Below are 26607 nucleotides of genomic sequence, written 5' to 3'. Positions count from 1 at the left end.
CACAAGCTGATTGACAACAGGTCAAAGGTTTATTTACCCCGTCTAACTTTCTGTTCCTCTGTTATAGTCTGTGAAGTTAGTCAGTTTACAGAGCCTGTAACAGTGCAGTTCATACCCGACACTTTCACTGCCAAGAGTCCACTTGACCGAGACAAGCCTTGCACAAGTTATGACATATTCGGTCCTTAATTCGAGGAGATCGCAGGTGACTAGGGGTGTTGCTCTTGACTTGAGAGGATCCAGATCCGAACACACAGATGTTCTTGCCAATAACAGCAGGTGCCGCGAGGGAGGAATGTTTGCTTTTGGATTAAGACTGAAGTTTGTCTTCTGAGGGTCAAGTGCTTCCAGTCAGATCTTCAAAGCAGAGAGAGGATCGCCTCCTCTCTCTTAACAGTTTTGATCTCTGAACCAGAAAAGATGAGAATATTCAAGCTCACTATCTTTGTTTGTGTCGATCTAAAAACCAGAGGGTGTGTGTGTGTGTGTGTGTGTGTGTGTGTGTGTGTGTGTGTGTGTGTGTGTGTGTGTGTGTGTGTATGTGTGTAGAAGTGCTGTATCTGACATGGATATAAACACACTCAAATTAAAGTTGAAATCTGGCTTTTAACCTCAGTGCAGAGCCCAGCAGCATAATTTCCTATGTTGTCGTCAAGGCAACATGAGAGGGAAAAAAAAAACAAAAAAAACCACAATCTGTCCATTGAACAAACAGCGTTAATATGAGGAACATGGAGCAGAAAAATAGAGGGAGCAACTTCCTTCCTCAGAGCAATCATATGGGTGTTGGTCTTATGTCATGTCCCACTTTCACAACCCGGGGTCATGTGCAGTTCACGCCCACAGACTAGCTGGCAGCTGCCAAGTATTTACAGGGTGGTGTTGTGTTTGGCGTGAATGAAAAGATATAGGGTGGGATCGGGTCACTGGGAAACACGGAAGCAAAAGACCAGAGGAGATATTGTGGTTCAAAGTCTTTCTGATGCTGCTACTGTTTAAAACTCATCTGAGGGTGAGATCATCTGAACCTGGCGTGAACTCTTCCCAACAAACAGGCGGGAAGAGAAGACAGGAAGTTGTTAGTTTTCTCTAAAGTTGCACAACTTCGGTCTTTTTCTTGCGCAGGTTTCGTTCAACGTGAGCGTGGAGGCGCGGAGCTGTCCCCCCCGCGGCGCCGACCAGAGCTTCACCATCAAGCCGGTGGGGTTCAAAGACCGTCTGGAGGTGGCGGTGGATTATCAGTGTGACTGCGGCTGCAGCCGGACGGCGCAGACCAACAGCAGCATCTGCAGCTCCATAGGTAGTTCTGCCAGCAACACGGATTTCTTATTTATAATATATATTTTTATATGAATCTTCTATCAGATAAATAATAACAATACAAACCCAGATCAGACCAACACTTTGGCACTGTGTCATACATTTCCGTCTGTATCACCGTGAGTGATTTATATATTAGGGTTAGGAATGAAATAGTGATATTATGTTAATAATACACATGTGATAATATCATGATGGCAGATGCTTTGTGGATCTTTATCAGTTCACCTCGTTGCCTCTCCACCTCCCCACACTTGTATCAGACTCTCATTCATTTGCAGAGAAAAAGAGACAAAACACACAATATTTATTTATTTACGTGTTAATTCAAATTTCCTATAAATATCATGATAATATTGTTATTGTGAATTCTTTTAATAGCGTATAGTGAAAATCTGAGATCATGACATTTCCAATATTTGAACCTGGGAGAAAATCAGATTTTAGAAATTTGTAGTTAAAAGTGAATCGTGATTTTCCTCCTATTTCTTTCCTCACTCTGTTAATGGACAGTTGTTGGAAAGTTCTTGCAGCTGTAACCACAGTATCTCTTAAAAACATGAGGACATAAAATCCATGTGAGATTCAGTTCAAACTCTGAACAACTCTCCTGGTTTTTTTTGGATGAAAGTTTGTAAAAGCCAACAGCAGCAAAGTTGTGAATCACGTAGGACAGTAAAACTGCTTCCTGTGGGGTCAAACTGTGACGGTAGTTGGACGCCTCAGTCTGTGATGTCAGACCTGGTATTTTTTAAACATCTGAATTAGCTGCTTTTGGTTGTTGTCGAGTTAATGACGGTAATAAAACGCAAATTATACTTAAACCACATTTTTAAAACTTGAATTCTCTAAAAGGTTTGAAATGATCGTAGTTGCTACACACTGAATTTTTTGAGGAGTAATCCTGCAGGATAAATTCAGAGGTACACGAGGACGTGAAAGTCACGCATGTAAATCCGTACCGTTAACCCTTTTGTCCCTGCAGGTACCTATCACTGCGGCACGTGTCACTGCGAGCCGGGCTACCTGGGCGCCCGCTGCGAGTGCCAGGAGGGCGAGGCCAGCAGCATGTACCTCAGCGCCTGCCGGGAAACCGAGGGCAAGCAGATCTGCAGCGGGCGGGGAGAGTGCAGCTGCAACCAGTGTCTGTGCTACGAATCGGAGTTCGGGAAGATCTACGGCAGCTTCTGCGAGTGCGACGACTTCTCCTGCGCCCGACACAAAGGCATCCTCTGCTCAGGTAGGAAGATCACGTCACAGGTCGTCTGCTTTACGTTTCCGCTGAGGCCGAGTCCGCGTTGTGTATTCGAGTCCTGCCGTCAGGGTGATGTTAAGATGTTGCTGTTTGATCTACAGCTGTTATGAAACCGCTCAACTTAATGAGAATACAAGCCGACATCAAACACGCTGTAAACCCCTTTTTAGATCTGCTGCTTGCTGTGGGTTATAATTAAAAATAATGCACATTCATGATGTTGAGTCATGTCCCGTACCTGCTCTGGGTGTGTCCCTCCTGACGCTTTTATTCTGGGTGAGTGAGCAGGAACCTGCAGAGCTGCTGGCGTCGCTCCCACAAGAAGCTCCAGAGGAGAAGTAGTTGTTCAGATGTTCAGCCCGTGTTTTGTTTTGCGTCTGCCTCAGGGGGCATGTTGTGGTATGATACTTGTCTCACAATGATGGAGGACCGGAGAGGAGGAGGAGGAGGAGGAGGGTTTGCCATGAGAGATGTGTGACGGCCTCAGCGCTGTTTGAAAACAACCTCCTAAAACTTTCTGAAAAGTTTCTGAAAAACTTGATATTCTCTAAAAGCTTTATTACTCCTCCTCTGAAGCAGAGAGGAACATGGAATAAAACAAAACCCTTTGAGAGATTAAACCTTTAACTTTTATTGTAAAACATGAGTTTATTGCTGGAAAAACAATCACATTTATCAACAATCTCAGTTCAGTTCAACTTTAACTTTAAACGCCCCAAAAAGCAAACAAAATACATTTCCCATACACCCCTGATACAAATTCACATGACTTAAAAACAGCGTAATCAAGTGATAGAGGGAGAAACCTTCAGTCTTACTGAGCTAAACGCTAACGACACTGAGATTATATATTAACAGGAGCTGGAGCTGAAGCGCTGTGGCCTTTAATGCTGCTGCTCCATGATGCCACCCCCGACATGAACATGCTGGTAATCAGTGATTCATGTGCTGATGCCAACTTGAAATCCTCGTCCTCTCCCTGAGCTGCTTTATCCCGAGGCCCACAGAGCTCTGAGGCTCGGTATGAAAAGGTTTGGCTGAGGCCGAAGCCGTCGTGTTCCCAGAACATCGAGTCCAAGACTCTGCATTCTGGTGCGAGACCCTCCTGGCTGAAGAGTGGGGGGGGGGGGGGGGGCACTGGCTCATCCCCAAGCCAACAACTGTTCCCGTGAAACCCACAGAGAGCGCTTTGTGACAGTGGGGCCAGCTTTGGCGCGATCCCACAACACAATGCCTGCCTCTATTTATCTACACCCAGTGGAAACAGAAGTCTTTCGTTTAGTCAGCAGCGAGGCCGGACGCGCTGAATGCACAAACGCAGGGACGTTCTGTTTGTTTGTGCCGGCGGTCCATAAGCCGTCATTAAATCTTAACAGTCCACTACGTCCTCTCCTCGCTCCTCCTCCTCCTCCTCCTCCTCCTCCTCCTCCTCCTCTTCCTCCTCCTCCTCCTCTCTCGGCGTGGTTGTCCAGTGTGTGCAGCCGTAATGAGTTCCTAATGATACCAAACAGTGCACGGGACAGTGCAGTCCACCCCCCTCGCTCCTCCTGGATCTATCAGTTAATTATTGTGGAGTGCCCTGTGTAAGGCAGGCTGTAAAAACTAATCTGTGCCCCAGGTTTTCTAACAAACCCGCGGGAAATACTATTAAGCTCCGTTTCAAGCAGAAGTATCTTGTAAACAGCATTGTTCTCCACCTGGATTGGTCCTGCTCCACTGAGAGCTGCTCATTTGTCGTCTTGTGTCTGGGAAAGTCTTGAGTGTTCAGACTGATAAACCGCCTGAAGCTGCAGCTTTTATTAAAGAGGAAATCAGCTGGCATGACATCCTCAGTCAGTGTTGTTGTTTCTCCGTCTCCCTGAACGTCTGAAAGTGCTTTTCTCATGGAGCTCAGTGAGGTGTAGCTATCGTGCTGTAAAGTGAAGTGCCGGTTGGAGACTTGCTGCTGGGTCGCTGCGGTGTCGGGTTCTGCCGGTGAAGTTCGATACTTTCTTGTAATATTCCCGACTTGGAAACATGTTGACACACAGACACGGGCAGACGGCGTGCGCTGGATACAGGGTGAAATAATCAATGTAAGAAGAGCACATACCTCTGCTGAGGCCAAACAAATCCTGCACATGTCTGATCTGTCTGAGGCAAGTTGCACAAAACACCTAAAGTGAAGATGTCCCTTAAAGTCTGAGTTCATATAAGGTTTCCTCCAATCTTCTCCTTTAAATATTCACTTACATATTTATGTTTTTCTCCTTATCTTGGTTTTATACTTAAGAAATCACTTAAAAACAGTTAAACCGTTGCACAAAAACCTTAGCAGCCAAACTAAAGAAACATCTGATTGTGTCTGAACTGCAACATGATGATGATAAATCAAGAAAATGAAATCATCCCAAAAGAAAAATAAAGAGGGAGAACCCAGTGGACACCCGTAACCACGAGGAACGCAACAACAGGTATCACAAGCTAAACACGCGTCTCCATGGAACCAGTAGAACTTTATCGCTGTCAATCATCTCGTTTACCGCTGTAAATTACTAAACTTAAGGAAACTGTTTTAAGAGATTCTGTGCAACACCCATCAAGATCCAAAAACATTATTTCCTGGGACATTGAACGTTTGGGAAAAGTGAGTTCTTCCTCCGACCTGTGACCCGTCCCTCAAACACTGGCTCATGTTCATGTTGCTGTGGCTGACTGTTCGAAATGTTCTGGCTTCATCTCTCTACACACATATTTTCTTCTTCCCCCTCGTGGCGTACGTCAACACTTTCTCACACACATACACACACACACACACACACATTTGAAGGAAATGCTGTGTAGTTTTATTGCTGATATTCTGTCAGCACTCTCCTCATCTCCTCCCTCGTCCTCCTCCTCTTCCTCCTCCTCCTCCTCCTCCTCAGCTGTATTGTACTTTGCTTCAGTTTAACTCAACTTGAGTGAAAAGGAGACGAGGTGATTGTGTTGTGTTGCTTTATTCTTCACTTTTAATTCCTCTGTTTTCACACTTCATGAATCTAGTTTGACCGTCTCAACTCAAACTCTTATTTACCAGCTTTTTTTTTTTTTTTTTTTACAGAGCTTTTAGCTGTCTCACATGACCTTCATCAGTAACCTTCTCTCAGCTGGAGATGGACACACTGATATTTACACTCAGTATCTGTCTCAGTTTAAACTGTATCCAGGTTGTTTTATCAGTGGCAGGGAGGGATGAGCAGACACAGGAGCTGGAGGTAAAAGCCAGTAAGAGGATCTTGAGTTGAAGCTTTTTTACTTTCATGCTTAAGAAGATTGTAGTTTGAACAGTCTCTTTGTTTTTGAATCTTTGTGGTATGTGAGTTGAGCTCATGATGTAAACACTGTTAATACTGCAGCTCATTAAAGTGCAGTCTGGGTAACTACTCGTTAAGTGCCAGTAAACCAAAAGTACTTCTGCAGTAACCACCTGCTGGGCTGACCGGCTGCAGGATTGACTTATAATAGTGCGTGTGTGTGTGTGTGTGTGTGTGTGTGTGTGTGTGTGTGTGTGTGTGTGTGTGTGTGTGTGTGCGCATGTGCATTGAATGGGTGTGTATGTGATGTGGTGACACGAGGCAGCTGAACCAGCCAAAACCATCGGAGCGCAGCCGGAGGTGAAGGCAACATTTCGTATTTACTGGATTTCTGTTTTTCTTTTTTTTTTTCTCTTCCAGTCAAATGTGACGTAATAAATCTCGCTACAGTCGTCGCTTTCCATGAGTGACTTTTCGTCTCTCTCATGCAGGTTTTTCAAACTTGTTTTGGTGATGCACAGAAGAGATAAAGTGTCTCTTCAGTAAACTCACTTTTCAGGCTGATGAATATCAGCTGTTAGGATCATGGAGTGTTACAGTGATGAGACGTCTGAGACTTTCTTCTCTTTAAGCTTTCATATATTCTTATTGGAACAATATTTTCCAAAACCAACATTCAGGAATTAGAGGAAGTGAAATAAAGTGTGGAGGGGGAAAAAGTAATAGTTTGGATTTCCCCCTTTTATTTTTCAGGCAGCTGTAGTTTTTAGTGAACCGCTCTCTGAATATCTGGAGCATCAAACCTCAGAACGTTTTTCAGTTCAACTCAGTCCAGCTTTATTGATATAGAGTCAAATCACAGCGTACATATATATTATCTCAAGCCACTTTACAGATGCTCTTGTATTTTTTATTGCCTTTAAGTCTTTGATCATCATATTCACATTGAGGTTTTTTTTCTCTAATCGCCAAGTTAAACTAGATATTTTATAAAACCAGCAATAATTTAAAGGCAATTTGAAGAACTTTACGTGGATCAAATGAAACCTATTTAAACTATGATATTCAATATTATCGTGATGTCATGACAACTGTGTTACTGTTTCTGTCGTCCAAGTGAATGATGTCTAACAAAACATGATGCACGATAGTAGAACACAATTTTGTTGTTGTTGGTGAATAAAGTAGTTAATTTGATATTGGTGTAATGATTTCAGCCACATTATATATCTTCTAACCTGCATCATTTAATAAGGCAGCACGTTTTGAACTCCGTGTTCTCCACAGGCAACGTCGGCCAGATCTAAAGCACGGTCACACTGCGAACACTGACATATTGATGAACTGTTTGTTTGTACGTCGGCTCTGTGCAAGTTTTATTAGGCAGCAGGAAGCCGGGAGGACGACGTTCTGTATCTGGGGTCAGATGACCTGTGTCGACTGTCCGTCTCCAGTCGTCTTATACTCAGTATCTACACAAACCATCTGTCTTTGTGTGTGTGTGTGTGTGTGTGTGTGTGTGTGTGAGATCGGTGATGATGATGAATGTAAAAGCCTGGCTGCAGATCAATTTCCCTGTAAGAGACACATTCGATTTCGATTTCTAGTAAATAATGAAACATCAGCAATTTGGCAATAATTTAAACTGGAAAGTCCCAGCTGTGAAAAGGCAACATGTACAAGAGTGTGGGGCTTTAATTTGGAGGGTGGGACTGGTGTCAGGACATCTACTGTAGGAAGTGTGTAGATTTATGTGTTTTTATGACTGACAGTCCAATTATATGATGATCTGTTGGGATCTGCTCATACACACCTCCATGTATCGCCATCTGGAGGGAAACAATGGGATCAGGGCCGTTTAGCTCATTAATAGTTTTGGACATTATTGAAATAATAACTGTGAAATACATTGTCGTCACTGAAGACGTTAAGTGTTTGTCAGCTGATGCATTATGAGAAGTGTTGTCGGCCTCAGGGACGCCGTGTTGTTCAGCCTCTCCTGTCTGTTTTTGAACAAGGCTTCAGAAAGTCTTGACTTCCTCGTCCTCCTGCCCCCCTGACCCACATCTCCGCCGCCAGCTCTGCAGCTGATTCTAAATAATGATCTAAGCACTCAGCAGTCTCCAGTCGCCAGAAATAGCGTGACTCCATTTTCCAGACTTGCACAAACCCTCTTTTAACCCATAAATATAAACTGCTGCATCTCAGTGTGTGTGTGTGTGTGTGTGTGTGTGTGTGTGTGTGTGTGTGCGCGTGCATGTGTGTCTCCTTGTAGGGTAAACTGGAACATATGTGTTTATTCATGTTCGTGCTGAGAGTTACTGGAACTGCGCTCCGTGAGGGAGGCGGTTCTCCTCAGGCCCGAAGTGTCTTTTGGCTTAAACGGTGTATTTGCTTCGTCAGAGGACGAACCTTCGCTTCAGGTTCAAAACAGTCCGGTGTGACAGGAAGCGGCGGCGTTATTATCAGGAACGTGTTGGAACACAGACAGACAACACTCCTGAATGTCACTTTCCCCGTGAAGAAAATATGTTTCAGCTTCAGCTTCACAGATTCTCGTTGCTCAGACAAAACCAAACTCGGTCTCACCCCTTCCTTCTGTCGCAGCTCAGCATCATCTGATTGATCACAATAGATCATAGATCCAACGATAAATCCAAAATAATTACATAATAATTTCAATTCAAGTCACAAGTTAGAGTTTACATCACCCTCAATAGAGAAAATACAAAATACGGGTCTAATATCTTTGTTTATTGTTTTTCTGAGATCCCATTGTCTCTGAACGTTTTACGATTAAAGTATCTTCACATTGAAACCAGCTCGAAGTCAAAATATTATCCAAATCGCAAGAGCTGCAATTTTAAAGGTAAAATGTGTCACAACGGACCATGACTGAAGCGTTGTGGTGACTCGTTACAGTCACAACATCTGCTAAAATAATTGCAACATCATTTTTTTTGCACATCGTTCAGACGTAGTTTGTGACCTCCAGGTTCAATGAGATAATGTTATCGTAGCTCTGCCTTCTTGTCTGTTACAGTTGCAAACTGGTATGAACACGGTATGAAAACAGTTGCAACAGACATTAACTCATGTGTTTAAAAAGCAGCTAAACTCAGATGTAGCTCAGATGTTTCATGTGTCATTACTCGAACACGCAGCAATTAGTCTGGTGTTTGTTAACGTTTGGCCGAACGCCACGAGAAAAGAGAAAAGAATAATACTGCTTTACATAATACATCACTCACCAGCTGCTGTTTTTTAATTCTTCTCTACCACTCGAATAAATGAGCATGTGGCATCAGATGTGTGCAGCGCTCTGAGTGGTGGATAAGACTGGAAAAGCTCTATATACAGTAAGTGCAGTCCATTCATTTCATGCATTATTCATTTATTTTGTGCTATTTTTTAAATAACCGTTAAAGAAGCAGGTTGAGTGTGAGGAGAGAGTGCGACCTGGTTGTATTGGAAAATGAAGTTTTACAAACACTCGGGATGATTTCAGTCTGTGAGGTTTTTCATTTCTCAGCAATAAGACGACAGTTTTCAGATGGAAATGACTCACTTCAGCAGTTACTGGGAACAGTTTGATTCATTCACATTTTCAATCACAAATATTGTTGCAAGTGCAGTCATGCTGTGAGTTTAACACTTTGGTGATTCACAGCAGACGCTCATGATTGATGCACCTCTGTGGGAAAAGGGATTTTTGCCAAGCTACCTGAGCAGCACCTGGCCACCTGACGCTTAGACCCCGAGGCAAAACAAACACCGGATGACTCCCCCCCCCCCCCCTCCTGCTCATGAGACGTGACTGAACTTGACCGCTGCAGACAAAGACCTGAGCTCTCTGCGGTGAAACGCTGCAGGTACGAGGCCACACCCTGGTCCTGTTCCCGCCAGCAGATTTATTAAGTCTCCGCAGTCGTGATGAGTTTTTTCGGTGTGACCTCATCTGGGTGGACTCGAACCTCAGATTGGCCACAAAAGTGAAACATGTTTGGTTTTCATTTTGGGGGCTTAGCAGCTGTTTTCAGGGCTCATGGTGAAGTCCAGCGGGCTTATGGCCAGTTCTGCCTCTTGGGTGGTTCATCAGCATTAAAAAGCCCCTGGAAGTTACTGTTTCAGCCCCAGGACTTACAGCCTTAAAGCTGAACAGCTGACTCTGATTGTTTGAGTTGGATCAAAAAAAAATAAAAATCACAGCTGCATGGATGCTGTTGGATGCGTGCGGTGTCGTGCACAGTGTTGAAACCAGGGCTGGGAAAATAAATAAAGCGCAGCTCCTGAATTCAGCTTTGTGTAGAGGAGGTTCCTGAGAGAGGAAAACTTTTCTTCACGATGAATATCTAAGACTGGCAGAGAGAAAACTTATGCAGTTGATTAGTTGCACAAAATACTACGAGCGACGAACAGCGAAGACAGATGTGGCGTTAAAATGCAGAATTTAACTTAACAGCGGGTAGCAAAAACAACAAGGTCAGTTACGCTTGTAATTCGTTATCCGTGTCGCTTTCACCACTGGTAGTCGAGGCAGGTGAGAACCAATCAGGGAGCGACGTGGGTCTGTTTCTGCCCGTCCAGACAACAACACAACCCCAGAGTTTTCAGACTAAAACAAAGTCCAGCAGCGTTTCCAAAAGTCTTTGTTTAAGGCGTTGGAAAGCCGGAGTCGTGTTGACGCCAGGTGTAAATGTAGCACAAGAAAAGACGACTAATCTTCAGCGCAGTAGGTTTAAGGTTTGCGTCGGGGTTCATGTGCAGCACATGCAGCTGGTTTCAAAGGATGAACTGAACCGTTTGTTTGTGTGGCGGAGCGAAGTATTCAGTCCCACCACAGAGCTCTGTCGAACACTTTTAACAGCAGCCTCTGTAGCTGTCAAAGAGTTCACCATTTTAGGAAATATGCTTTATTCTCTGTGTCAGTGTTAGGTTTGCAGCTGGAGCCAGGAGGAGAGGTTAGCTTAGCTTTGCATTAAGACTGGGAGCTGCAGGAAACAGCTAGCCTGACTCACTTGGCCTCCGTCATCAATGTGAAATAGAAGAAGTTTGAAACCACCAGGACTTTTCGTGGAACCGACTGTCCTTCCAAACTCAGGCTACTTGATAGTGTGGACGTAGCCTGAACTTCCATTCACTGGGTCACCAGAAACACATCTTCAAGTCAGAGCTAAAGCTGCTTTTCCCAGCTTGTTTCTGCAGTGCTGAAAATCATTTAAAAGTCGGCAGAATTAAGACGTACCGTGTTGAGGATTAGTCGTCTAAGAGTTCAACAGTGGCTCTTTTTAAGAGCTGAAATTAAATGCACATGCAGAGTTCTGTATCGGGCTGTGGCGGAGGTGAAGTCCACGGGACGGTCGGACCTCCTCCCGAGGTTCAGCCGGGGCTGACGTGCGTCTCCTCGGGAGAAGTAATGGGTTTGGCAGAGTCGTTTTTGGTGAAGTTTCCCAAACCCAGTAAAGACCGGGAGAAAAAAAAAACCCGCTGCCCCCACACTGTGCTTTTGTTTATTTCAGAGAAGTAGGCCAAAGTAAATGAGCCACCATTACTGCAATGGCACCTCATTTGTAAACTTGTGCAACACTGCTGCAGTGAACGCAAACGGGTTTAACCCAGTTTTTAAAAAGTGTCTCACACTGCAGAGGAGGTTCGACTCTGGAGGTGAACTTCTCTGCAGTAACACACACACACACACACACACACACACACACACACACACACACATTAAAGCTGCTGTAAATCCCTGTACACTTTATCAAAAATGAGCTTCTGAGGGAAAAGAGAGATAATTATCGTCTTTGTTGGGCAGTATGTGGAGTGATGCAGTGCTGACTCGGCACATGTCAGTGTTTACCAAACAGCTGGTTGCCTCAGCGTTATGAGCCCCGGGTCACAGAGGTGATCATTGTGTCCGCAGGTCGCTCTCCTCTGATTGTGTTTGTGGGCTTTTGTTTCCTGTGCGCTGAGTAACGGCAGCGCGACGCTGAGGCATCCAGTGACTGAGGTCCATGTAGAAGTAAACACTGTTTTCACGGCTGCTAATGACTGTTGTCTGTCAAACACGAGATGTTATTCAGGTGAAATAATAATCACACACGTCAGAGCCGCAGGTACCTGTAACTGCAGCCAATGGGACGTGTCCGTTTAGTTTTAGTGATCTTCGTGTCGCTGGTTCTTTGTAAAGGTGGAATTACTCTTCTCTTCCTGGCATCAACAAACACCCGACCACAGAACAACCTGTTTCTCCCTGAAGGTTTCTGCCTCCTACGTCCCAGACAAAGCTGATATTAGCTGTCTGTTTATTTCTGGTGATGAGCTCGGGTCAGACGAGAGAGAGAGGGAGAGAGAGAGAGAGAGAGAGAGCTTGTCTCGGCCTGCACGTTTTAACAGCCCACATTTTTTAGCTGTTTCACCCTGAAACACACACACACACACAAACACACACACACACACACACACACACACACACAAAGCCAGGGTTGTAATATTGTTTTCACAGTCTTTTAAAGGAGAACACGTCAGCTAAAATGGGGCAGCAAATACTGAACATCACAGAAGACCCAGGTTTGCGTCGGGGTTCATGTGCAGCACATGGAGCTGGTTTCAAAGGATGAACTGAACCGTTTGTTTGTGTGGCGGAGCGAAGTATTCAGTCCCACCACAGAGCTCTGTCAAACACTTTTAACAGCAGCCTCTGTGGCTGTCAAAGAGTTCACCATTTTAGGAAATATGCTTTATTCTCTGCTTCAGTGAAAGTCAGTGTTAGGTTTGCAGCTGGAGCCAGGAGGAGAGGTTAGCTTAGCTTTGCATGAAGACTGGGAGCTGCAGGAAACAGCTAGCCTGACTCACTTGGCCTCCGTCATCAATGTGAAATAGAAGAAGTTTGAAACCACCAGGACTTTTCTTGGAATTGGATTTCGTACCAAACTCAGGCTACATCCACTCTACTCTGTTTTTTAGTTTTTAAAATTCATCTCTTTTGCTACGTTTTTTTCGCCTCCCGTTGCACATTAACGCTTCAAATCAGACAAGATAAAGCGAAGAAGCAGAAGTGTCCCAGCTGTTGCTTTGGACACATCAGTTTACCACAGAAACGTCCCTGTTCTCACTTCTCCCCCCCCCCGGCTCTTACACTTTGCTGCTGGCTCCTGCTTTCAAACCGAACGAGCAGCTTGTTGCTGCGGCCCATAAATCTGACGGTGCTGTCTGGATTTTTAAAAGCCTTCTTTAATCTCACCCGACATAAATCAAGTCCTCGTAATCCCGTGGCTGTATCTGGCTTCAATGGCGATACGACGCTTCTTTAAACACAATTAATCTCACAAACTATTCAGCCTTTCAAATTGGACGACAGTTACTCCCCCCCCCCCCCCCCCCGGAGGTTTTTGCTTGTTTTCCTTCCTGAGCAGCGAAGTTTGGTGAGCTCTGAGTTTGTAGAGAAACAGAAGAACCTCTTGTGTGTTTTGTCTCGGTCTTATCTTATCAGAACAGTATGTGTTCCAGCCTTTAGCCCCCGCAGGAGGATCAGTAACCACCCCTCATGAATGACAGCAAATCTGACTGACAGTCTTTAAACTTTTGTCCTGTGGTGAACTCTTCGTCTCCTCCTCCTCCTCCTCCTCCTCCTCCTGTTGACGTTAACTTTTGTTCTATCTGTGAATTTTTCTTTTCTTTTTGCCTCATCAGCATTTTTGCTCGCTGACTCCCGTTGTTTACAGAAGCTGAAACGTTTAGTTAGTCGGAGGGTTTTCACTGCTGCTTGTATTCGTGGTTCGTCTCCCAGTCATGGAAGCATCACTTCTGTTTCCACAGCTTCCTTTGTCAGTTTTCCTCTGGAGCTTTGCTGCTGAGGAGCTGAGGGGGTTTTGGGATAATAAAATAAGAGTTTTAACCACAAATGAGCAGGAGTCATAAATAAGTGTTGTGCTTTATCGGCCCCACCTTGGACTGGGTCTGATGAAACGCAGTGGGAGCAGCTACTGCTGAAATTTTCTTTGTTCGTTTTTTCACTCAGACACAAAATAAGTAAGTAAACTCCCCGGCCGGTCTGAGCCTGTGACCAAGCAGTAATCTCATCCCGCAGGCCACTGTGTGATTAAGTTGAGTGGGTTTTTTGGCGATATTGTTCAGCTGTCATTTAAAGCCGTAACGATGGTATTCGGCGTGTCTTCCCAGGGTCAGGGAGCGGCTGCACGCTGCCGCAGATTTCGCTGCACAAAGCGCTCTGTCATTAGACCGTTTGAATTTAGCCGGACAAAAGAAACGACACCACTAATACGACGTGTGGTGATATTAACAGACACGCTGGAATGATCAGCTTTTATATTGTAATTAGACACTGCTATATTACTGCAGTACTTCTTCTTTATTCTTGTTTTTTTAACTTTGAACTTTTGTCTGTCACAAACCACGACTGAGGCTGCATCAATTAGTCGATCCACACACAATTAGTCGGACTAATTTAACAGCAAACAGCTGTTGAAGCAGAAAAGCTAAAACAAAAAAACGTTTTCCAGCCTCTTAAATGTGATAACTTCGCTTCTTTTCCATCATCTTCTGTAAACTTCTTGTGTTTGGACTTTTGAATGTTCATCACACAAAACCAGCTGTTTTTTTTTTTTGGGTTCATAAAACCACAAACACGTCTTCTTATGGATCAACCAGCAAATGAACCAAGGGAAGAGTTTAAAATAAGGAGCTTTAAGGTTGTTGTGGTCGTGTCACGCTGTCACTTTGCATGTAAACAGGAAGTTGAAGTTTTGGTGGAATATTTACCTTTATACATGTTTTTGAAAATACATCAAGTATAACATTTATGTACAGCAGGATTTTCCACAGGAAGCAAGGCCTGTGTGTCTCTTCCATCCTCCCCAGGGACGGACTAGTCACCCTTTAAAAGCTTCTTTTTTTTTTTCCCCCCCCAAATGTACAAATTCCTCATGTGATGCAGGAAAACCAGGGCGCACCACAAGTATTTCACATATTCAAAGAAGCTCTTCATCAGGTTCAGCTGAGAGCAGAAAAACTCTTCGGACTGCAACTGGAGCTGCAGGAGGTCAGGAGGCCATGTTTTCTTTTCATACACACACACACACACACACACACACACACACACACACCACCACTGCAGGAAGCGGAAGCGAGTTGGGAGAGCGAGTCTCTCTGCACGCCACCACATCACGTCAGACGTATGCATTCTCAGTGAGGGTTAGTGAGTTCGGCGTGACGACCTCTGCAGCTTCACGGACCATGACTCCTCCAGACCAGATAAAGACGTGATGCTCCGCGGTCTGGTTCGAATCTAAAAGCGATTACACGTCGAGCTCCCTTCGGATGGATGGTTTGGTGTTAAACGCCGTCAGTTTTCTTTCATTTGTCTAAGCTCCTGTCACAGTTAGACATATTGACATTTTGCCTGTAGCTCTAAAATTGTAGGTTTTAATGTTTCCTCACACCACAATGAAACAGAGAGACGGATATCTCCACCTCGCACGGCTGCTCTAAAACAACCGAGACTCAGCTCGCAGACATCTGACGGCTCCACATCTGTCTCCGTGACGATGTGTGAAATTCTCCTTTGTTCACTGCAGACAGGAAATATTCGGTTATGCACAAGGTCCGCTGCTTCCAAATGTCAGATATCATTTGCTCTGTGAACACTGTGTTTATTTAGTTAACTCCTGTTTGCTCAAACGCCACATTTTCATGATATGGTGCAACAAATATTCCTCTAAAAATAACCACAACAGCTCATTTCCTCTTTATATAATCTCTGAATATTTACTTAAACCCGTCATGTTGAAATCCAGTGTTGCCTCCAAGCAGAAAAATATGGGAATGAATTTACAGGCTGTCACTGCAGAATTTGTGAAATATATCCTTGATCCCATAATTGTGTCTCTGAAGGCAGCGGAGTCTGACAGGCTGTAATTCAGCTGACATTACGTTTTCAGCGGGCTGATACTTCCCTCGTCTGTGTTGACCACCATCAGTGTTTGAGTCCTACACAGTTTGATTTTTACTGGAATTAAACTGGTGTGAGAATCCGTAATGTAACATGCGGATGTTGCAGTTTATTGTATATTGTGCTCATATTTTTATGCCTCTTTTTTTTTTTTTTTTAATGCATTTCAAAAGCATAAATAAAACGTTTACAGAAGAGTCGTTCTTCATGGTTCATTTAGTAACTGTCCAGAAGCTTTCTATGATTTCTTATGGTCTCCATCAGCAAATGGAGTTTGTCCTGGAAAGTCAGATGTTCAAATTGTCACATTGCTGAGTTTCAAATTTCACTGTAGACCTTGGAAAGAGCAAAACAGTCTCACTTCAAGGTTCATTTAGTAGCTGATCTGGAACTTTCAATCATATAAATACATGTTCTTGGCCACTTCTTCTCTGCTGAGTCTTGTCTTTCATTTCCCTCCCCAAGTTCTTGCTTTATTTAAATATGTGAAAATAAAAGCACTGGTGTTAAAATACATTAAAATCAAAGGTCTATTTTATTGGAAGTGTTGATCCATAAGAAGATATATTTATGGCTTTAAAAACCGTCTCAGTGTAGTTTTACATCTCCTCTCTCAGGCTTCTCTCTGCAGCTCTAGTAACAACAGGTCGGTGAGCCAATCAGAAGAGAGGAGGCTCTGAGTCTCTCTTGTGATTGGCTGACTGTTTTCTGAGTGATCCAATAAAAATAAATAGATTTCAGGTAAAAACACTCAGAGAAACCAAATCCCGCAAGGTTTTGGATGGTGGGTCCAGGTGGGCGGGGCTTGGTGACTGCTTTGTTGTGACATCACAAAGTTCCAGAAGTCCTGACGGCTGGTTTTAAGGCTCAGTTTCTGAATACAGGCTGTGTGCATTTCTCTGTGGACTGAGGCTTTGATACTTTCACAGTATTAATATAGAAGCTAGAGCTGATCTATAATCACACTACACATGGACACAGACCTTTACACTGGAGGAGCTCTAAAGAACACCTGTAGGCTACAGAATAAATTGCATTACCAACGTCATGCCACCGACTTTTTAAAAAAATACTTGAGAAAAGTGCACAACAGTAAAGAGAGTATCCTGTGTGTGTGTGTGTGTACTTCAGTCAGGGGTGTATCATGAGGAACTGCAAGACGATGCAAAGAAGGATCCGGACTCTTCTCTCGACTCTTCTTCCTTTCTTTCTTTCATCCCGCTCTGCAGTAGCAACGCAAGATGTCAGTGATCTGTGATCCGCTCGGCAGAGGACGTGAGCAGCATGAGGCAGAACCTGCTTCGATTTGCTCATTCTCTCCTACACTTGTCACCCTCTCTTTCACTGATCCCAAATACAGGAAAGAGAAACCAGCCCACTGTCTGAGGTGAAAGTCTTAAAGGGCTCCTCCTTCTGTGTCGTCTCGCCTCGGCTCAGCTGCTTGTCGGGGAGCGTCTCCAGAAAACGTCATGGAAAAGCCGCAAGCTAAAGAGGAAGGTCACAGCTCCGAAAGGATCTGAGCGCATTCCCCATCTCCTCCCTCCGCCACAGCTGTGTTTATCATGAGCAGTGTTTAATCTCACTGTTTAGCAGTGAGTCAAAACCGCCTGACGCCACGGCCAAAAGAAATGAAACAACAAAAAGGAATGGCGGGATAAAGAGACCGTGCACTTGCTCCAAACATCTGTTTTAAGGCATGGCGATGGTTATCGGATGTGGGGGCCTGTGTGGTGTTGAGTGCTGGTATTCTCTTCTGTCAGGAGGCCAGGTCATCTCCAGAGTGTTTCGGTGAGCCGAAAAATCTCTCCGTGTCCAGATAAAGAGGCTGCACCTGACCGTGACTTGATAAGGTGGAGACAACGCTTTACTCATGGCGTGATAAAACCTCAGCCAGCACACTTGAGCTGCTTTTATACCATTAGTGTAACAAGGTTGGGATCTCTTATTTTAACCCATTACACCAGTAGAACATGATTGTTCCTGCAGATTAGAGGACGCTTCAGTGTCTCCAGTGAACGCAGGTTCTCCTAATGCATCAAATGTTGTTTGTGTCCTGACACCACATTAACTTGTGATGCGTTTATTGGTTTTTGGCCGTTCGGGGGAAAAACAACAAGCGGTTGTTGTGTGTATTATCGCCTCATAGAGTTTCATGGTGTCTGTTTTCACATCCAGCAGCCGCGGTCCTGCGCTGTAGAACACATTTAGAGCGAATCAAAACCACAACAATGAGCTCAAAGATGCGAGTGGAGCTGCAGGATCAGGTGATATCAAGAGACTTCACTCACATAAAAAGATTTTATTAATGCAGCTTTAAAGTTGCAGAAAACAGCAAAGAACACCAGGCAACTCCTCCCCAAACTGAAAGGCTGTGAAACTGAATACACCCATGTATTGTGCCTGATCTCTCTCTGACAAACATAATAAGCAGAGAGTTTGTAGGTGGCAGGTCTCGTCAGGACATGTCGAACAATAACCCCCTTGTCAAAGCAGCTGCACTTGCACTTCTTTTATCCTCCCCAATGCAAAAAAAAAAACCTCCACTCCAACTTCTGAATGCCTGAGCGGCAGTGCTGTCGTTTAAGGACACGTTCCCAGGGTTGGTACCATGACTCAGCCACATGCCACTCGTCACGGCAGCCTGACTGAGGTTTGGGAGGAGAGCTCCAGACTCCTGACCACAAAAAAAAAAAAAGATTTATTTTATCCGTGTCAGTTTTTCCACCTTTTTTAAAAATGCAAATGTTGTGCAACATGTGCTGAATAATTAAGAAGTGAGATTGTGTTTATACAAAAATAGAAAGAATTTGCTGCACGTCTGTTCGTCCAGACACTGTTGCACAACCCTGGTGTTTCCTGTTCACTCTGAGAAGTCTCTGTGACCTCTTTCAGGATCTGGATCTAATCATAGGCCCTGGTTTTCCTCCCCACTGTGTCTGAGGTTGAGTGGCAGCATAATCTTATTGTTCTTATCCCCGACTGTCATGAGTGTGTGTTGGACACAAGGAAGCAGCCACTCCTAGACGGACAGCAGTGATTTCACTTGTTAGTGACCCAGTTTCTGCTCAGCCTTCACTCATGGTTCTGTCTTCACTGTGTTTCCATTTGAACAGCTCAGAAAGGCGAATGGAAACATGGCTGTTTCATCTTATTCCAACAGGTGTGAGACACAGCACGATACTGCCCCCCCCCCGATAGTCTGAAACAAAAGACCGACTTGTCTTGAGTCAAAGCCAACTTTATTGTCAATTCTGCCGCATGCACAGAACATATTCTTTCACATCAAGGAACCTGAACTGACACAAATTAGACCACAGGCCCGTCCCTTAAGATTTTTCTTTTAGACGTTTTATCACAGAAAGTGTTTGAAACCCATGATCAACATACTCATATATTCTGTCAATGTGTTACTTCTAATTGTATTATACTTAGAATTATAATGAAATAAATGATTCCCCTTTTTTCTGGGGACCCCCAGGAACCCCCTCAAGGACCCCTAGGAGCCCCACTTTGAGAACCACTGGTTATAGAGCTATAGAGGGTCGTAATGTGGTTTTTCCCAGATCCCAAGTCTTAAACACAACAAAGGTTTCAAAAAACAATATATACACACACACACACGTGCAAGATCAGACAGTAGGGCTCCTACAACTAACAGTTATTTTCACTATCAATTAATGCAATTAATATAAAAGCTCTTGTTTTACCCAAAGATATTTGTTTTACGATCAAATGACACAAAGAAAAGCAGCAGATCTTCTTCTTCAACAGGATCAGGGGAATCTTAAGCATTTTCATTCACAAATGACCTAAAGGGTTAAGTCGTTATCATTATAGTTTCCGTTTAATTTTCTGTGCGTCAGTGGAATTGATTGATTGACTAATTGTTGCTGGGTCGTTAGAGTACGCCGTTGAACGTTCCCACAGCTCTGTGCCGGGGATCCCGGACTCCGTAATGAAGACACATGCTTTTTACAGCAGCTCAGATCCAGCTGGGAGTTCTGTTAGAGCAGTTTTCCGCTTCAGGATCATCACGGCTCGTCTTTTCACAGCTGCCCCTCTCCATCTGTCACATCACGGCGCTGATGTCTCTTCCTGCTATTATTTCCTCTGATACACACCAAGAATCCTTGGATTTGACCCACTTGTGTCTCTAAACCATCTCCTTTCTGTCCACCCCTCATCCAGCCATGATAGCGGCTTAATGAATGCAGTCTTTGTGGGGGGTCTGGGAACAACTAGTGTGAAACAAGCCTGTCAAGTAAATGCTTCCCTGATTACAGCTGCTCTCCTCCCTCCATCAGGGGCTCCTCTTGTCTCGGAGAGGCCTGCGGTGGGAGGAGACGACCGAGACAAATCGGAGTTTCAACAAAGTCCAGCGGGATGCAGCTCGGTCCCCGGAGGCTCGCATCCTGCTGGATTTATTTCCAGCGCAGATAACAAGTTAATGAGCGTGGTACAGAGGGGGCAGTCTGCTCAGTGGTCACTGCTGTAAAACTCCAGCTGCTCCGGCTTTTCACTACTGCAGCAGACGGTCAAGTCGTTCTCCCAGGAAGAGGAAACTGTGTCCATGTGTGTTTTTCAAGATAAAAGTCTCAAAAACCAAAGACCTGATTATTGAAATGAGCTGATTAGCACTCAGGAGAACAGGCACACTGGTACCGGGGAAACTGATGTTCAGATACTTTTGTGTACTCTTACTCTTGGGATTTTTTTAATTTAATTAAATAAATTTTAATGCTACAGTATATAATGATTTTAGAGAATAGTTTGATTCCAGGCCCATAAAGAAATGTTTTATTCAGTTTTGGGTGGAGGAACTTGTCCTGAGTGGGATCAAAACTCTGCAGCCAGGTTCAGAAATCTGGTTGGATACCTTCCCAGAGGAATGGAGCCTGTTGCAGCAGAAATATTAATAACCATTAATCACATACTTTTGGCCACGTTAGTGTCTTCCTTTGCTTCCTTTGCACAATGCTTCTGCACGTTTTGTGCCAAGTTTGTGGTTTTGAATCTTCCAGTTCTGACTGAAACCGTCAGAACATTTTCAGTTGTCATTCGTTCCAACAGCAGGCTGCTGCTGCAGCTCATGCATGTACGGGTTACTGCTGTTATCACACCATGACTGACTTCCTGCAACGATTGGTTGAACTAGAGAAAATTAATCATAATCAAATAATGATTTTATTTATTTTTTAAGTGGAAATGTCAAATATTTATTTTCTTATTTCTTGTATCTTCTCAAATGCTTCACTCTGTCACAGATGACGCTACACAGAATATAGATTTAGATCCTGAACACTTGGTCTGAACATGTCACCTTGGTCTGTGGGAAACAGTGCTGAGTTTTCTAACTGTTTCCACAGAGTGACAGTCCTAACTTCCTCTTCCTGTCTCGTCTCATCCAGGTCACGGAGAGTGTCACTGCGGGGAGTGTAAGTGTCACGCCGGTTACATCGGCGACAACTGCAACTGCTCCACAGAGACGTCGTCCTGCGTTTCCGATGACGGCCAGATGTGCAGCGGGCGCGGCAGCTGCGTGTGCAGCCGATGTCAGTGCACCGAGCCGGGGGCCTTCGGAGATACCTGTGAAAAATGCCCCACCTGCCCCGATGCCTGTGGCACTAAACGGTAAACACCACACACTGTTTGACGGCCAGTCGGGTGACAGCTGATGGAGACGGTCGATGGGTTTGTTTGTGTGAGGATTGAGAGTAACAGCAGCTTCACCTCGGGGATCTGCCTCGGTGATGAGGCGCAGTCCGGGGAAAAGGTCACATCATCAAACACATCACGTCCGAACCCTCATAACTCACTTATCTCAGCTTTGATGACACAGTCATAAGAGAGTTCTTCAGATAACTCTCATGCCATTTGTGACCCTGAAGAAGTGAAGCCGTCTTTGAGGTTGAGGGTTAAACGCCCGTCAGACGTCTAGTAAAGAGTGAGGACAGAATCACTGCTGCGTGCTCTAAACAGGCCTCCTCACCTGCGCATGGCTCCTGTTTTGCAAGGCAGAGGTCGACTTTGTGGAGCGACCTTTGACCCTCAACCAGACTTGAGTTTAGAGACGAGTCGTCATCGCCCTGTCAGCTGTGTGTCGCTGCGATTGTGCGTCCGGTTCGATGGTATTTGACACATGAAACACGATAAGATTCAAATGTGACAAAGAAATCAAATAAAAAATAGAAACAGAATCTAGAATAAATAAGATAAATTAGAAATACTATATACAATAACATACAAATGCAAGTAGGCATTTCTGTACATGTGCAAAAATAAAAATAGATATAAAGAAGAAAGAAACAAAGAGAGGGGCTCGGGCTGTTTTTTTAAAGCCTCCACTGTGGGCTTTTGTTTTAGTTTAGTTTTAGTTAAGTATTTGTTTTAGTTTAGTTTTGTTTAGTCTAGTTTAATCTAGTCTGCAGGATGTCAAGAAGACAGACTTAACTAAAATTGATGCAACATTAGATCACAGGAAGAAATGATCCTTTAAAGGTCAAAAGCAAAAAAAAACCCAAAACAAAACCAGCACTGAGTCATTTAAGAGGAATAAAACACTCCAGCGGAAGGTGAGAGCAGGAGAAGCTCTCCCTTTTTAACCAACCAGGTTGACTGACACTTCAGTAATTGAAATCTCTGGCTGCAGTTCGTTTGTTTTGTGCGCTGCACAGTTCACACACTGTTGAGCTGCTTGTAACTTTCTGCAGAGACGTTTCCAGTGTTTGAAGACGGAGCAGTGGGACGTTTTCAACAGCTGCTGCGGCCGGAGCTGAAATAACAAACGGCATTAAAATAACACATCTAGAGGATTGTGCAGATCTGTGCAGTCGGAGTCTTTTCTAGCTCATGATTACCGTTAAAACAGCCTCGTTTTAAAAGAGTAAAAGCTGTAAAAGCTCATGTTTTTCCTTTGAACTTCCCCTCCGCTTCAGGGAGTGTATCGAGTGCCGGCTCTTCAACTCGGGACAACTTGCAGACAACCAGACTTGCCAGCGCCTGTGCAAGGATGAAATCATCACTGTGGAGACCCTCAGTGAGTACACACACACACACACACACACACACACACACACACACACACACACACACACACACACACAGACCAGCTGGCTGGCAGAGGAAAGTATTCACATCTGCAACAGTTTCTCTTTTCACATTACATACCCCCTCCACTGTCACTTTTTATTAGGCCTGTCACGGTTGTTGTCGTGGGGCCGAGCCAGAGTACAGTAAGTCATCCAGTGATTTCAGCTAATGTGACACGTTTAACACCTGTGATGTGATAAATGACATACAAACATTCACTCTGGGGCCAAAACGGCTTCGGCACCGACGCTCCGGGAATAACTGTATTTTGAATATTTACACGCAGGCGGTCGATTAATAACAAGATTAATGCTCAGTGTGTTTTTCCCTGTTTGACTTTAAAAGGCAAAAGTCTGTAACTTTCTGTAAAAGACGTGAAATGGTGTCGGATCGTGGGAGTTGTTGTCTTCACCATCAGCTTCTCCCGGTTTGGACTCCTCCAGTGTCAGATGTTGAATTCTCCACAGAGGCGTCGTCCTCTCCAGAACAAACACATCAGGGGATTAAAACCAGCAGAAAAAACAAATGAAGCAGTTTACCTTTAGAAAAAGAATCAGTGATTCGCCGACGCTCTTCAGCGACACAGGAAGTCTCGCCTTTCTCAGCTTTTTTTCTCCAGACGTCCGATGACTAAAATCCTTCATCCGGTTCAAATACATATGAAGTAAATGTGACTTGAAACTGGATAAAAAAAAGTCAAAGTTGAGCTTCTGGCAGGAAGCCACAGCACTGACACGTGCACATAAGAGGATATGAAAATAGGATATAAACTCTGCATCAGTATCTGTCAGAGGATTATTTTGCCTTTAAGAACTTCCTCTCCATCCTCAGTGAGGCGTTCGAGCGGCTGCAGGCTCTGTGGTTGTTTGTGCCTCACATCTTCTCTGTGGTCAGTGTTGAAGCACGGCGAGCGCGTCACGCCTTCATGTTTATATATGATTATGTGGCAGGTGTCAGTCTGGGCCTCCTCCACACAGCAGGAAGCAGCAGCTCAAACCCCCGTCCGTCCGTCCGGTTCAAAGAGTTCAGTCCATTCAAGTGTAAAGTCCTGCACGGGCCTCCTCCGTCCTGCAGAACAAACACGTGCCTGTTGCACAGCGTCGCCGCTCTCTTGTGACACTTTAAAAAGAAAAAAAGAAAAAGCAGAGAGCTGGAGTTTGAGTTTACAAGAGCTTCAATCTCTGAAGCTGTAGCCTGGTGGGAAACAGTCACATGTATTAACAAGTGCAAAGTGCTTTGCGGCCTTCATGGCGCTGGGTTGCTGCACTGCTCTGCTCACACAGAGACAGAGGAGACTGTCGGGTGTGTGTGTGTGTGTTTAGTTACAGAGACTATTATAAGACCAGTCCATATTGGCGCAGCGTGGCTCTGGCCCAGATCCGACGTGTTTCATCGCATTCCCCGCTAGTTCAGCCATCTGACTGGCCCTAATGGACTCCACATGTACATTCCAGATACTTTGTGCATGAAATACTAGAGGGAGGGGCTGACTGAGGGGGGGGGGGCTGACCTCACCCCCTCCCTCATGAGCTCCTGAGGCTTTCCGTGTGAGGAAGATTGACTGAAAACAAGGGCACGCCGAATATCAGCATCTCAATCGGGGGAATGCATTTTTTTGTGATTTCACGGCAAAGAAATTCAGGCTATGTGAGAACACAGCCTGACGACCAGAGTGTTTTCTGTTTATCCCCGAGTCCTCTTCCGTTTCACCTCGTCTTCTCCTTCTCTCCCCGTCTGAAGCTCCTGAGTCTGAAGCTCGATTCATTATGATAACATTAATAACTGCTTCAAAAAAACCAGCAGAAAGTCAGATCCTGCAAAATTAAAGAAACAGAAATGAGAAATGTAGATTGCTAAATGATGATAAAGGGCAAAGAAGAAGAAGCAATATAAAGACATTAACTTCAAGGTGATTGAGACTGTAAGTGATTGAGGCTCAGTGTGTTTCTGTGTTTCTACTTTCCTCTTTCAGAAACTGACGACCCCGGCGCCGTGCTCTGTCTGTACAAGACGGACAACGACTGCGTCATGAAATTCACGTACTCGGAGCACGCCAGCGGACAGTCCGTCCTCACTGCTCTTAAAGAGCCAGGTCAGTAATTCAACAAGTGTGACCTTTTGACACCTGCGGAGAATCGAGCTCCTGTAGTTTGTTTTGCACGCTGCATAAATCAACAGGGACTGGTCGCCACAACTTCAACATGACCTCAGATTATTTATTTCCTCATGCTGGCGACTGTCAGAGGGAGTGGTGATTGATAAATACACTGTCAACTAATCACATCACTGGTCTTATAGCTGTGAAACAGCTGCACCAATCACAGTGAAGCATGAAAACAGCAGCTCAACAAATAGACAGGCTTCTTCAGGAAATCACATTGTGCTGTCCAGACCCGGATGTATCATCTGTAAATTACTGAGACGGAGCCTTTTTATTTTAGTGTGTGCAGCTTTCCAGCCTTTACGGCACCGGTCACATGACGCCACTCAGCCAATCATTTCTCAAATTGGACCTCTGTGAATTTTAATTGAAGAGCGCTGCTCCGTGTCTAAAAGTGTGAATTTACCTTGTGCTGTGTCAGAGTGTGGCGGTGGGCCTGACGCCATGACGGTGCTGCTGGCCGTGGTCGGCAGCATCCTGCTGGTGGGAGTCGTGCTGCTCGCTGTGTGGAAGTTGGTCATCACCATTCATGACCGGCGAGAGTTCGCACGCTTCCAGAGCGCACGCTCACGTGCCCGATACGAGATGGTGAGAATGACCACACACACACACACACACACACACACACACACACACACACACATGCACCAGAATATTCATGTCAGGTGAAAATCCGAGGCTCATAATGAAAGGTGTTCCTCTCTCGCTCTCAGGCCTCCAACCCTCTGTACAAGCAGCCGGTCTCTACGCACTTCGTAGAAACAGATTTCAACATGTACGGGAAGTCCTACAACGGGGGGGTCCACTGATCCCTCAGCACAGGGCTCGGCAGGACCGGTCCGACTAACAGATCCCTGGAGGACGGCGGACTGAACACACTCATCCCTCTGCACGGTGCACAACTGAGAACACAAGTGAAATGAACTAGACTGTGTCCGAGGAGGGGGGAGGGAGGGGAGGAGGGAGGGAGGGAAGGGGGGGGGTTGTGGCCTTTTACAGTGAAGATTCAAGCCTACCACAGAGACGTTCTTCTTCTTCTTCTTCATCCGAGTGCTTCGCTCATGGCAGCGGCAGTCGGTGGAGCAGCGAAGCCTGGACTCCTTGTTTAGAGAGAGAGAGAGAGAAAGTAGAGCTAGCAGAAAACTCTCTGATGAAGTTCGTAACTCCAAACACATAAAAGCACCGCTCACTCTTTGTACAGAGCAAGACATCGACTTATATTTGTATATTTTTATAAACACACACAAAAAAAGCCCTTTTTAGTCTAAACTATGCACCAACAGGACTGAAGCAGCTGAATCTCACTCCTCAGATTAAACAGCACGTTTTCTGAAGGTGGCTTTGATGACGTTGTGGTACTACTAACATTTACTAAAGCAATAGACGTCTTACCTTCATTTTGCACAGAGAATATTAAGAGTCAAGTCTTGTAAAGATTTAAATTTTCTTTCTTTTATGTCGTGTTTGTGTGTGCGTGTGTTACTGTATGCTCCGATTGCACTCCCTTCTCTTCATCTGGATCGCAGGGCACAACCCCCCC

At 44.8% G+C, this 26607-nt stretch overlaps 1 protein-coding gene across 1 annotated transcript in view; it reads left to right on the top strand.

Moving 5' to 3' along the window:
* The window catches only part of itgb5 (integrin, beta 5), a 39608-nt gene extending 13085 nt beyond the window's left edge, over nucleotides 1-26523 (top strand). The window contains exons 10-16 of the mRNA XM_023404963.2: nucleotides 1126-1300; nucleotides 2306-2560; nucleotides 21226-21448; nucleotides 22753-22853; nucleotides 24879-24998; nucleotides 25489-25655; nucleotides 25781-26523. Coding sequence (XP_023260731.1) covers nucleotides 1126-1300; nucleotides 2306-2560; nucleotides 21226-21448; nucleotides 22753-22853; nucleotides 24879-24998; nucleotides 25489-25655; nucleotides 25781-25876 — 1137 coding nt within the window. The 3' untranslated portion in view covers nucleotides 25877-26523. The remainder of the gene's footprint in view (nucleotides 1-1125; nucleotides 1301-2305; nucleotides 2561-21225; nucleotides 21449-22752; nucleotides 22854-24878; nucleotides 24999-25488; nucleotides 25656-25780) is intronic.
* The last annotated feature ends 84 nt before the right edge of the window (nucleotides 26524-26607 follow it).

This window comes from Seriola lalandi, unplaced genomic scaffold (assembly GCF_002814215.2).
Source record: "Seriola lalandi dorsalis isolate HSWRI2012SDOR001 ecotype SW California unplaced genomic scaffold, Sedor1 jcf7180002054258, whole genome shotgun sequence".
NCBI lineage: Eukaryota > Metazoa > Chordata > Actinopteri > Carangiformes > Carangidae > Seriola > Seriola lalandi.
Note: the sequence above shows the minus strand (reverse complement) of the source record. Positions and strands in the feature narration are given on the sequence as shown.